At 33.9% G+C, this 12,816-nt stretch overlaps 1 protein-coding gene across 1 annotated transcript; it reads right to left on the bottom strand.

Annotated features, from left to right (window-relative positions):
* Window positions 1–9,705: 9,705 nt before the first annotated feature.
* On the bottom strand, window positions 9,706–12,380 carry LOC139857480 (photosynthetic NDH subunit of lumenal location 4, chloroplastic). The gene is made up of 5 exons (XM_071846253.1): window positions 11,931–12,380; window positions 11,149–11,241; window positions 10,882–10,942; window positions 10,688–10,756; window positions 9,706–10,014 (listed from the first exon to the last, which is right to left on the bottom strand). Exons 1-5 carry the CDS (start codon window positions 12,288–12,290, stop codon window positions 9,935–9,937), a joined length of 663 nt encoding a protein of 220 aa, XP_071702354.1. The 5' UTR covers window positions 12,291–12,380; the 3' UTR covers window positions 9,706–9,934.
* Between the last annotated feature and the right edge of the window lie 436 nt (window positions 12,381–12,816).

Genomic DNA, 12,816 nt, shown 5'->3' with positions numbered 1-12,816 from the left:
TGGGTTCGTAGCTTACTTAGTCATTGGAGACAAGAAGAAGGCGATCCCTTCCATCCACCACATTGCCCTCTTGGCGAAGAACCTGAAGCACTTACTGGCGAACCTGTTCGTAATACCATTTTCTCTCTCATTTCCAGAGTATCTAGTCATGATTATATACTATCTCACATTCTAAATCTTATTCGTCAGCTCGTCCGAACCACCGATCATCCCGGTATAATAGAAGAAGTCAACGAGCTTCGCGCTCGGGTAGTGGCTTTGGAGAATATGGTACGAAGGTTACAAACACCAGCAGCAGCACCAGCAGCATAACCAGTACCACCATCATCAACAACAACAGTACCATTACCACCACCAACAACCACATCCGCATCCCACACCTCAATATCACATCTAAAAACTGTACTTCAGATATCAACATCATACGCACCGTAGATACCAAGGAGTGCCAACAACAATAAATGATGAAGTATTCATTCATAACTTCATCGAAGAAATATTCTACGGTGATTATGTAATCTCTAAATTCTTAGAGATTATTTATCCCAGTTCTAACCGTAAATCAGATGAATAGAAGGAAGAATAGAAACCCTGACAAGAATGATGAGTAAGGTACAAGCTAGACTTGTTTTACCAACAGCATCAATAGTACCCTTAGCCTCACCAGCACAGTCAGTGCTGTCAACATCATTAGAATCATCAGCACCTCTAACATCACAAGCTCCGCCAGTTCAAGAAAGCACCGTGGATATTATTACAAGTCAACAACGCGTATATTTGTATCAACGAGTTATGAAATATTAACTCATTTCCTCTGAAGAATTTATATGTATATCTTATATATATTTTAAAACCATCATAAATATTTTCGTACTAAGCTATTAAGTATGAATTGAAAAAGGGTAAATACTACTCGGTTAAATTCATATTACTAATATGCTATGATGTACATCCTTCGTTAACAACTTAACCTTCGTTAACTACAATCTCTGTTTCAATCCAATGAATTCCGTTTCATAATAAACCAAGTGTATTATTCAATAATATGGTTGATTTTACACTTTCATCTTCGATGCACTCGAAACTTTGTTGAAAACATCATTTGCACCTTGCGAAGTTTGCAAGAATTCCACGAATATCAACATCCTTCACCAAGGAATATCAATAAGAATAAATAATGAAGTATTGATTTCATTAGCGAAATACTCCGCAAAGATTATGTAATCTTTAATATTTTAGAGATTATTCATTTCTAATTCAAGCCGAAAATCAAATGAGCTTAATATGATATTAACTCATTAAATCTGTATTACATCTGAAGAAAATATACATACATATATTTTCATAAAAACGGTAATAAAAATTCTTTTGTACAAAGTATTAATTGTGAAATCTTTAACGGGTAGGTAATACTTGGGAAATATATAAGTTCACAATTAATATGTTATACTGTACATTCTTCAACTTTGATTCAAAAATTATTAACAATGCTCACAACGATATACAATCGTTTTCATACAAATTCGATTACATATTGACGGATCAGAATCCAAGTCATAACTCTGAACTGGTGACATCATTCTTAGATCTCGACATCTTTCAAAGCTATGCTTTGACTTCAAAACTGTGCAAGATCCTTTAGCATTGTTTTTACCGAAAATAATCTTGCAATCCTTTTCAAAGTATCCAGTTTTATCACACTTCCAACCAACTTCGACTTTTCATATTAGCCTTATTGTGACTTTGATATATACGTTCTTGTTACTGGGAAACCTTTCATGTTCCACCACATTAGCAGTAAATTTACCAACAACTCCATTGATGTTTGACCTTCCGAAAAATCATAATATTCATTGAAACCCTATCATGTACTCATCCACATCTTGTAACAATAATTGCCATATCAACTACCGGGAATTAGCAATCAGTATTTCGAATATCGCAGCAATTCTACGTCAACAGTTATATATATACATATAATGTCTATCTTCTAGACTTATATACTTCGAATATGAAGTTTCTGAAAACCATCCCAAACTATGAACTAGTTCTCTGAAATTGGAACAATGCTGATGAAGCAGCAAAAACTGTAAACGACATTAACAGTCAAAAGTTTAATGATAAAGAATAGTATGGTGGTAAAGCTGAGAAAAAGAGAAGGTTTGGAACTGGAAAACGGATTGAGCAAAGTATGAAGGAGGCTGTGGATAAATCACAAAGACTGAACCTGCCTTCAAAGATTTCAAATGATTCATTGTCTACTGAAATCCTTAGTAAATACCTTGCTCTTTACTCTAAAACCTTTGCGGACAATATTCTTCATCATCATCATTATCTTAAATATTCTAAGATATCATCATATCTTTCATTATAAATATCCTCGATATTTCTGAAGATATTTTCATAACCATTCTTATTTGAAATCATTCATCTCTTCGCGCTATTTGTGTTATAACATAAAAGAAACTATTTTAGTTTCTAACATCTGAAAAATTCAAAAAAAAATTTAATGTTTTGAAGTAGTGTTGGGAACTGAAGCATGAATTAGTATAATATAATGACACTTGATCAACGTGATTATATTACAGTAAGTCATGCTGAGTTTCTATTGGAACGTGATAAGGGTTCACAGATTCCACCCTCATCATGTGCCATGTTACATGACTCTTACATTCTAATCTCTAAACATATCAAGAAAATATTTTTCTTGATGATTCGGTCTTTTCCAGATATTCTGGTAATTTGATAAATCAAGATCGTGCCATTACAATTTCTTTCTTAGAACGTTAGTATTGTTTATCCAAAATTTCATACCTACAAATTCTGAACCATTATTCGCTTGACTTAAAGTCGGGAAGAGAAAACGAAAGCATGAAGCTCCGAAATATAAAGGAGAATATAAGCCCGATAACAACCCCGAAATTTACAAACCGTGTATATCAATGCGTATAGCAATATAAAGACACGGGAGAATGAAAAACACTATAACCCCAAGGTAATGGTAGAAGAAAATAACTTCCTCTGGTGGCAGATGAAAAAGAAGAATGAATGATATGATAGCCAAGAAAATATCAAGAATCAGAACTGGATGAAGCATTTTCACAAATCTTTTGTAAGTATGAAATAAGAAAGAAGATTATAGGAGTGGTGAGAATAAATGAAACGGAAGAGGTTAATTTATAGCAAAATATCAGACATAGCAATCGAGGCAGATTACGCATTTAATCAAAGGAAATCCTAATTTCCTTAAATTCCGAAGAATCAAATCTTATTTAAATTATGAAGATTTTCTATTCCTTAAATTCCGAAAATCAATCGTTACTACATCAAGAGATAAGACGAATCTCTATTCTCCATTTCACTCTATTACGATAACTTCTCACATACGCTTCGAGTAATCAGATTGTTTTATCCGTATTATTCAATGGTGATAAAATTCTATTTACCAACTCATATTCGTCATAAAAACATTTTTATTGTCAGCCATGACGACCTCACTCAAATTTCGGGACGAAATTTCTTTAACGGGTAGGTACTGTGACAACCCGGAAATTTTTGACCAAATTTAAACTTTATCTTTAAATGATTTAACGTTTCCGACACGATAAGCAAAGTTTATGAAGTTGAATCTCAAAATTTTAGAACTGTTTCATTACATTTGACTGCTCTGGACGATTCATGAACAATTATATGCATGTATATATATATATATATATGTACAAGTAAAAAATGACTTTCCTACAGTAAAACACTATTTGCTACAGTAAAACACTATTTGCTACAGTGAAACTGTATTTTGCTACAGTGAAACCGTATTTTGCTACAGTAAACACTATTTGCTACAGTAAACACTATTTGCTACAATAGCACTATTTGCTACAGTAAACACTATTTGATGTCGACGAACTAGCAAACAAAAACGGATAAGGCGGCCATGCGATCGCATGGCAAAAACACTGAAAACCCATGCGATCGCATGGGGGTACTGTAGCAGGCCACATACTATAAAAACTCGATTTCGTTCAGTTATTTTTCTTCAATCATTTTACTCAGTATATATTTAAATTATATATTATTATTATTATTATTATTATTATTATTATTATTATTATTATTATTATTATTATTAATATTAAGATTAATATTATTATTAATATTATCATTATTAGTAGTATTAGTATTATTATTATTTATACATAAAATACTACGACGAGGTCATGAGCGTGTCACTTTCAAAATGGGTTTTCAAACGGGATAGAGCTAAGGAAATTATGGGTTATAACTATGGAAGTTATGGGTAATATTCATGGGTATTATTTGCAAGACAAACCTAGTGTTTATCATCTCTGTTGCGTCTACGTACTTTCCTGCAATATTGGATCACAATATTGATACGTGAGCATTCATATCTTATCTTTTATATATTAATTGTGCATCCATGTCTAGTGCTCGAGTATATATATTTATGCATGCTTGTATGCTAAATTTTGTCGTTAAACAGTTATGATGAATCACGAAGTAAATACATATATTACTGATAAAAGGTATATGATATGCATGTTTTTGGAAAGCTGGCGAAAAATCAATAACTTTTCATTTAGAAATCGCGTAATTTCGGTGAACGAATTAAAAGATATAATCAACTGAATTATGATTGACATTAATTGAAATTGCTTTTGAAACTTGTTTGTAAGATTGATAAATTGGATTTTTGAATATTACCAGCAAAGTAAATGAATCCATATATAAGGCACGTCTTGTTTTGTTGAATTATTGTCAAAATTGACTTTTTGAAATGACTTTGGATAACTTTTGTATGTCGATCTCGAGCGTTAGGATTGTTATACACTATGACCTGACCTAGCTTGATAGACATTTATTAACCAATATATGTTCTCTAGGTTGAGATCTACGATTATTTGGTAATCCGAGTTTCAGTCACATTTTGGTGAACAACTTTATATGCTGCTAAGGTGAGTTTCATTTGCTCCCTTTTTAATTGCTTTTGCAATATATATTTTTGGGCTGAGAATACATGCACTTTATTTTAAACACAATGGATACAAGTACATACTAAATTCTATACTGAGTTTAACCGAAAATCCCTTAGCTTTGGTAACTAGTAACTGCCAGTTATAAGAACTGGTGGGCGCGAGTAGTAGTATATGGATCCATAGGGCTTGATATCCCTGTCCGAGCTAGAGCTCTAGCCTTTTAACGGACGTATGCTATTTGAGAAGCGTACACGTTGGTTTGCGTGTATTATTAAGATGATTATACAAATGGTATAAAATATATATACGTTAAGTTTAGTTACCAGGGTGCTCAATTTCGTAGAATATTTTGATAAACGTTTCTGGATGAAACAACTGAAAACTTGTGATTCACCTTTATATACAGATTATACGATATATTAAAACTATGAACTCACCAACCTTTGTGTTGACACTTGTTAGCATGTTTATTCTCAGGTTCCCTAGAAGACTTTCGCTGTTTGCTTATATGTTAGACAAGCTATGTGCATGGAGTCATACATGGCATATTTTTCAAGGAAACGTTGCATTCACCAAATCATCACCATGTATCTTATTTTGACTGCATTATCAACGGAAGTATTATTGTAAATTATTATATTACGGTGATTGTCTATATGTAGAAATCATCAGATGTCGAAAACCTTTGATTTAAATATTCATTTATGGTGTGCCTTTTCAAAAGAATGCAATGTTTACAAAACGTATCATATAGAGGTCAAATACCTCGCAATGAAATCGATGAATGACGTGTTCGTCCATATGGATTTGGAGCGATCGTCACATTTCCTGTCTCACGTTCTACCATGACATGGAACGGTTTGAAGTAATCGAAAACTTGGTCCTTCATCCGCAAGAAATATACCCACACCTTTCGAGAAGCATCATCAATAAACATTAGAAAGTATTGATTGCCGCCAATTGATTCAACCTCTAAGGGACCGCAAACATCAGAGTGCACCAAACTGAGTAACTCTGATCTTTTCGTTGAAGAGGAATTAAATGAGACTCTATGCTGCTTACCAAACAGACAATGATTGCAAGGATCTAGTGCAGCGTCCTTATCTACATTGATAAGCTCCTTCTTTATTAGGGTAGACAACCCTTTCTCACTCATGTGACCGAGTCTCTGGTGCCATAAATTTTGTGAAGCCTCCTTTTCTGCAACATTAATGCTGTCTGTGCAGATATTCACATGAGTCTTGTACAGTGTGCCACAAATGTGTCCTCGATCGACTATCATAGCGCCTCTTGACAACTTCCATGTGCCTCTACTGAAATGACTAGCATAGCCCTGTTTATCGAGAGCTACCCCAGAAAGTAGATTCAGCCGAAGATCTGGCACATGACGGACATCCTTCAAAGTGATTATGCTCCCGGAACTTGTCTTAATCTTGACATTACCAATTCTGACAATCTCAGCAGAACTGGAATTTCCCATCTTCACAGCTCCAAAGTCACCAGCTTTGTATGTTGTGAAGTATTCCTTGTATGGAGTCACATGGTAGGAAGCTGCAGTATCTACCACCCATTCCGTGTCTTCTCGTGAGACGTGAAGGCATGTCTCATCATGGGTTGAACAATAAGCTACATCACCAGTGATAGTAACTAATGTTTCTCCACCCTTGTTCTTCGACTGTGAACTGCTTTGATCTTGTTCCTCTTTCAATCTGTAGCAGTTCTTCTTCATATGTCCTTCTAATCCACAATGATGGCATTTATATGTTGGTTTTCTGCCATCAGCTGACCTGCCCCTGCTCTTGCTTCTGCCTCTCCATTTATTTTTGCTACTCATTCGCTGTCTCCCTCGATTCTCTGTGACAAAGGCATGGGTCTGATCTGTGCCCATGTCCTTTCTCCTTGTCTCTTCACTGAATAGGGCATCCTTAACCATTGACATGATAAGTTTGCCATTCGGGGCTGAGTTGCTGAGTGTTACTACCAGCGTTTCCCAACTATCGGGAAGGGAACTAAGTAGCAGTAGCGCCTGAACTTCATCGCCAAGCGGCATCTCTACAGACGATAACTGGTTGACCAAGCTCTGGAACTCACTGGTATGCTCGGCAACTGAAGTTCCACTTTTGAGCTTCATGTTGACTAAACGCCTCATCAGCAGGGCTTTATTCCGAGCAGTCTTGGCCTGGTACATGTCCTCCAACTTTTTCCAGAGGACATATGCGTCTGTCTCTTGTGCAACATGGTGGAAGACACTATGATCAATCCATTGGCGGATCTGACCAATAGTTTTTCGGTTTGATTTCTTCCACTCTTTCTCTTTGGCAGAATCAGGATTTATACCCTTCAATTCAATAGGATCGAACAAATCCTTACAGCTAAGGAGATCTTCCATCCGAGGTTTCCACAGCGTGTAGTTTGTGGCTGTGAGCATAATCATAGCTCCGGAAGATGATGTTGACTCTTCTGTGGACATTATCACCTTACAAATAATTTTCCAACACAAACGGGGTTGAATTGTACAAAACAGAGATCACCGTTACGTCCGGAACGGTTGAAAATGGTGGAATAGACACTTCGCGGCTTAAATTCCACTTACGGGGCAAAATTATAATTTTTATAAACTTTCAGGGACCAAGAATGAATTTCTGAAAATTTCAGGGACCAAATTGTAAAATTTCAGAATTGCTACAGGAACTTGCTACAGTACCGCCAGCTGCTACAGTGAATTGCTACAGTGATCGCCTTCTCCGGCGAAAAATTCCGGCACCGGTCGTCTTCTCCGGCGAGTTGACCAAACTTTGACCGCGTTTTCTGGGCTCGTTATAACTCCGTTTAAGTCGTCTTTTTTTGCGTTGGACTCGGTTCGACGAGACGAATCCAATGGTACACTCAAAATTGAATTTTGAGAAAACTTTAGAAGACCCAAAAACTCAACCAACGTCTCTAACCAAGCTCTTGATACCACTTGTTAAGAAGAGAGGATCGCCTGGACGTTGGGAGATACAAATTTGAGAGAAAAACAACTCTATTACTCACAAGAATAGATTTACAGAGTATTACAAAACTCTTACAAAAACTCTCAAAACTCACACACACTATCTAGGTTGTGATTACACTTCTCTGAGTGATTTGGGATGATTTACAACTGAGGTTTGCACCTCTATTTATAGTAAAAATTCTATGGCGGTGGAATGGTGTGAACGGAGAAGGTTGGCGGCCGTCATCGTTATCAACTTTGCTACTTCCATATGAGTTGTCAAGGTTGCCTACTTTGAATATCTAGAAGGTGGGCTTCTAGATTGTAGGCTGGAAATCTTCAACACTCCCTTTTTGAACAATTTGGCATAGCCAGGAATTGAACCCTGGTGGTGTGCTTCATTGGGCAACTCGGTGACCGCCCAGACAAGCCTGAATGGTTTTTTGAGGTGCTATTATTCATTATCATTAAGATACAATTATTATAATCTATTAATCACAAAAATACATGATTGAAAACACCTTAATGTTTATTAAAAGAGAATGTTACCAACTTACCATAGCCCATGCTACGATTAAGCTTTCCATATTCTATCTTAATCCTAACTTTATTTTTTCTGAACAACAAAACTTTATTAAAAAACCAACCCTCCAAGCGAGAAGCTAGAAACATGCCTAACATTACAACAACATCAATATTCAATCGTTCCAAATTAAAATCCTTTTACCTCTACTACAGAACCAATTATAAGTATACAAGAAAAATTGATGTTCTTATATGGAGAGTCGCTTACGATAGACTTCCAACCCGAATTAATATTTCACACCGAGGTATCGAGATCAATCGCATAGGATGCATTATGTGAAGTTTTGGAATAGAACATACGCTACACATTCTGTTTGGCTGCGATCTAGCAGGGGATATTTGGCGTCGAATACGAATATAGGTGGATGTTGACATTCCAAGGTTCTCGGATTGGTTAGTATCTTATTCGCTATCATTGCTTCCATTATTAATTCCAAATTTATTACTCACTTTTACAATTATTATATAAATACTCCTTATCTAACTTATCAAATTTAAATATAGAAAGTTAATATTAAACTAGAATATTTATACTTTATAATTAATTCAATCAACTTTAAAATTTTAATAAGTTATAAAGTGATGTCCTCAATTAGATTGTTAGTTACTCTTTGGAGAATGCTAAACTTAGCCTATGACTACGTTTTATCATATAAAGAGTATAACTTAATTCCTTATTTATAACTCACAATTACTATGAATAAATACTGATATAAATTCAAAAAATAAAAATCAGTATTAAAAATAATATTTATAGTTTACAATTAATTCAAATTAATTTTTAAATTTAAAGAAAGTAAACTTAAACATAATCTTTAAAAGTTACGTTTAGCGTTGTCCTTAATATTTACCATTGTTTCATTTCTACTTTCTTTAAGTTGAAAATAGGTAACTATTTTATTATAAACAAGTAAAACTATCAAAACAATAAGGAGCAGGCTCACTATCAATAGGTCTAAAACTAGTTGAGAGTGTCAAACCCATGATAGGCCCATATTCAGGTATAATGATTGGGGTTATACGGCCCATTTTCAAGTTATATGTTTTGTGAAATAATGTGAAACTATCCATGTGTTCTGTTATCTAAAAAAGTGCCGGTGCTGTGGTACAAGTGGGGAATCTTATCTGGACCAAATCTATGGCAAAGAAATAAAGAAAAAGAAAAATTGATACAAATTGCTAGTAAATATTACATACACTTGTACCATGCTATATACATATTTTTTATTGTGGATTTTAGAAAAATAATTATTGGTAAAACATAATGATCGTCTTTATTAAACAAAAGAATTTGTTGTCAAACAGCTTTAAAAGCAACACTCAGTTTTATTGTACATCAGCATACTGTATATACTATCCTAATACTAATGCATTTTCGCAATCACTTTCTATTACCAGAGTAGATGTTCACAAACTGAATGTCGTAAAGGAGTGTTGCATTCGCAGGTACATTGCAGTCACCTAAAAGGAAAGCAAGAATGAATTATTTGCCAAATAATCCACATCTTTATATTGTTTAGTAGAGGTGGCAATTTCGACCCATTTACTAATGAATGAATCGATCTGGGTTAAGCTATATCTTTAATGTGTCAAATTTATAAATAAAAAAAAAGTAGATAAAAAGAAATGGGTTAAATGGGTCACTATGATAAAACACGTGCTCATTATCATATAACTAGACTATTCTTGAAAAAGGCCAGTTTTTCTATTCACATTTAATGCATCAGGTACTTATCAATATAAATAAACAAATGAGAAAAGCAAAGGAAAGATTTAGCACTTTGATCTAGTCCATATTAAGAGAAATCCATTTTGACCTAAACCCGTAACCCAATGTGACGAACCTACCCATTTTGACACTTCTATACTTAAGATAAAGGATCAAGTAGTATTAATATCCTATAACCAACAGAAAGAAACTAAAAAGGAAGAAGGTTATCCTTGTTCGGGCTATCCGGAAAGGCGAGTAATCCAAACCCATACTTTGATATACGCAGCCCAGCAAGATTAATCCCTGACTGTTTCCAACCCTTCCCAGACCACCACAAAATATTCGTCCTAAACAGGATTCGAACATGTGACCTCTTGCAAAAAAGAAACTAAACTTTCCTGTAAATAAAGAATAAGGTGGTACCAGAAAAACAGCCAGCTGGTTCTGGTCCATATGCTAACTCTGGAGGAATTTGAAGTTTACGTCTTCCACCTAACGAACAATCAATTTATCGATGAGATTTAACCTTATTCAACATATATAATTTTTTACCAGTTTAAGTAGTGATATATATCTGCAGTGCGTTTTCAGCTAAGTAATTTTTTGGTGAATCTTACCAACAAGCATAGGCGGAACACCCTCGCCCCCAAAGATTCCTTGATCAAGTCCCTTGATCACCTGGACGTTCAAAACGCATAAACAGAGTACAACTACAGTTAGTCACATACTGATTTTATGCATCAAGGTAAAAAAAAAAAAAACAACATGAAAGATTACCTTCCCAACATTAAAAAAACATAGTAACTTATGCAAATGCAAGCAAAGAAAATATTTGGACATGATTTGTGGGTATCAAAAGAAAGGTAAAAAAAATAATAGTGTACCTTCCCAACACCAATTCGCATAGTTAAAGGTCTACCACGTTTATAAGTACTATCGAAAACTATACCATCACCAAACCTTGCAGTATAATGAACCTGAATTAAATAACATCCAAACTGTAATAGTTCATATCAAATACTTATATACACACACATTTACACTTATGTAGTCAAATTGGTCACAATCTGAATTTGAGTTGAAAGATTCAATATTTACAGAACATTAGCATCACTAAAACAGTTTTTTATATATAATTCGACTTTTCAACTATGCTTTCCCAAATGAAATTTATCTCATAATCCTATGAATGCTTTATTTGATGCTAAAAGTTAACACTTTAATATAGGTATGACATCAGTATGACAAAAGGTTTAGAAACGGTCACGTACTGTGATATAGACAATAATATTGGCCCGGGTAACTCAAACAAGAAAAACCTCGTAATTTTAAAGTGGCGATTCTAGGTACTGGGGTACAGGTCCGTGATACCACTAGTTTAAAGTATGTTTCAAATTATATATGACATCACAAGATTCAACTATAAAACCCCATATATTGGTGAAATTTAAAGTTTTTTTTTAGGTAAACAACTACTAAATATGAACTATACTTTGTAAAAATATATCCGAAACCCTTTTGAGTTTTATCCTAGATTTGCCACTGTAACTTAAGTGTTGCCATGAACATTAGCCATTATTAGCCACAATTTCATTAAAGCTACATGTAAAGAACAACAATAGTTAAGAATTAGTTACATTGAACTTTAAAGTATATAATAACTGACATTAATAAGAGTGGAATAAGGAGCTTGTTCACCGAACCCAACCGCAAGATCACAGTAACCAAGTCCTGAAGGTGCAAACTGAAGCTCACAAGGTGGTTCAGCAACAGTGGCATAATACTCAATTCTAGTTGCATTTGCATCAAGTGGGGATGAAACTAGCATTGCAGCAGCTAACAACCCAGCACCCACATCCAATAATCTATTTTTCCCTTTAGTAGTTGATTTTAAATTTGAACTTGAAGCTGATGATGATGAGTTGATGATAGTGGTGCAGTGGCAGTGTGGTTTGATGGTGGTGTATGGTTGCAGTTTATGGTGGATAGATGGTGTGGTTAGAGTTTGAAGTGTGAAGATAGCCATTTTTTATATTTTATTATTATTTTAATTTTTGATAGGGGGATGATATAGTTTATGTTTTGCTTTGTATGTCAATCTATCTAGAATTTGTGGATGGTGAGTGGGAAGATATTAGACAAAATTGGTTATATTAATGCTTTATATTTACCCAGTTTGGAGCTATGCTTATAAGTGTAAGTTTTTATATTTACCCTTTTAAAAACTTAGATTAGAATTTTCTATTTAAGTTTTTAGGATTCTAGTCAATTATTACTATTATTATTATTATATATATATATATATATATATATATATATATATATATATATATATATATATATATATATATATATATATATATATATATATATATATATATATATATATATATATATATATATATATATTTTTATTTTTATTTATTTTTTTTAACTTTTGTAAGTAAAATTAACAAATAGTCCTTTTCATTTACATGGAATTACAATGATTGTCATTATTTTTTGAAAATTACAGGGATAGTCCTAGTTTTTATTAAATTACCACAATTATT

The sequence above is a fragment of the Rutidosis leptorrhynchoides genome, chromosome 7 (assembly GCF_046630445.1).
Source record: "Rutidosis leptorrhynchoides isolate AG116_Rl617_1_P2 chromosome 7, CSIRO_AGI_Rlap_v1, whole genome shotgun sequence".
Lineage (NCBI taxonomy): Eukaryota > Viridiplantae > Streptophyta > Magnoliopsida > Asterales > Asteraceae > Rutidosis > Rutidosis leptorrhynchoides.
This window is presented reverse-complemented; position numbering and strand designations above follow the sequence as displayed.

Excerpts from the sequence above, each read along its gene's own strand:
- LOC139857480 (XM_071846253.1), bottom strand. The coding sequence starts at position 12,290 with ATGGCTATCTTCACACTTCAAACTCTAACCACACCATCTATCCACCAT. Across the intron at positions 11,242-11,930 it reads CTTATTCCACTCTTATTAAT|GTTCATTATACTGCAAGGTT; the intron begins GTCAGTTATTAT and ends TATTTAATTCAG. Across the intron at positions 10,015-10,687 it reads ACCAGCTGGCTGTTTTTCTG|GTGACTGCAATGTACCTGCG; the intron begins GTACCACCTTAT and ends CTTTCCTTTTAG.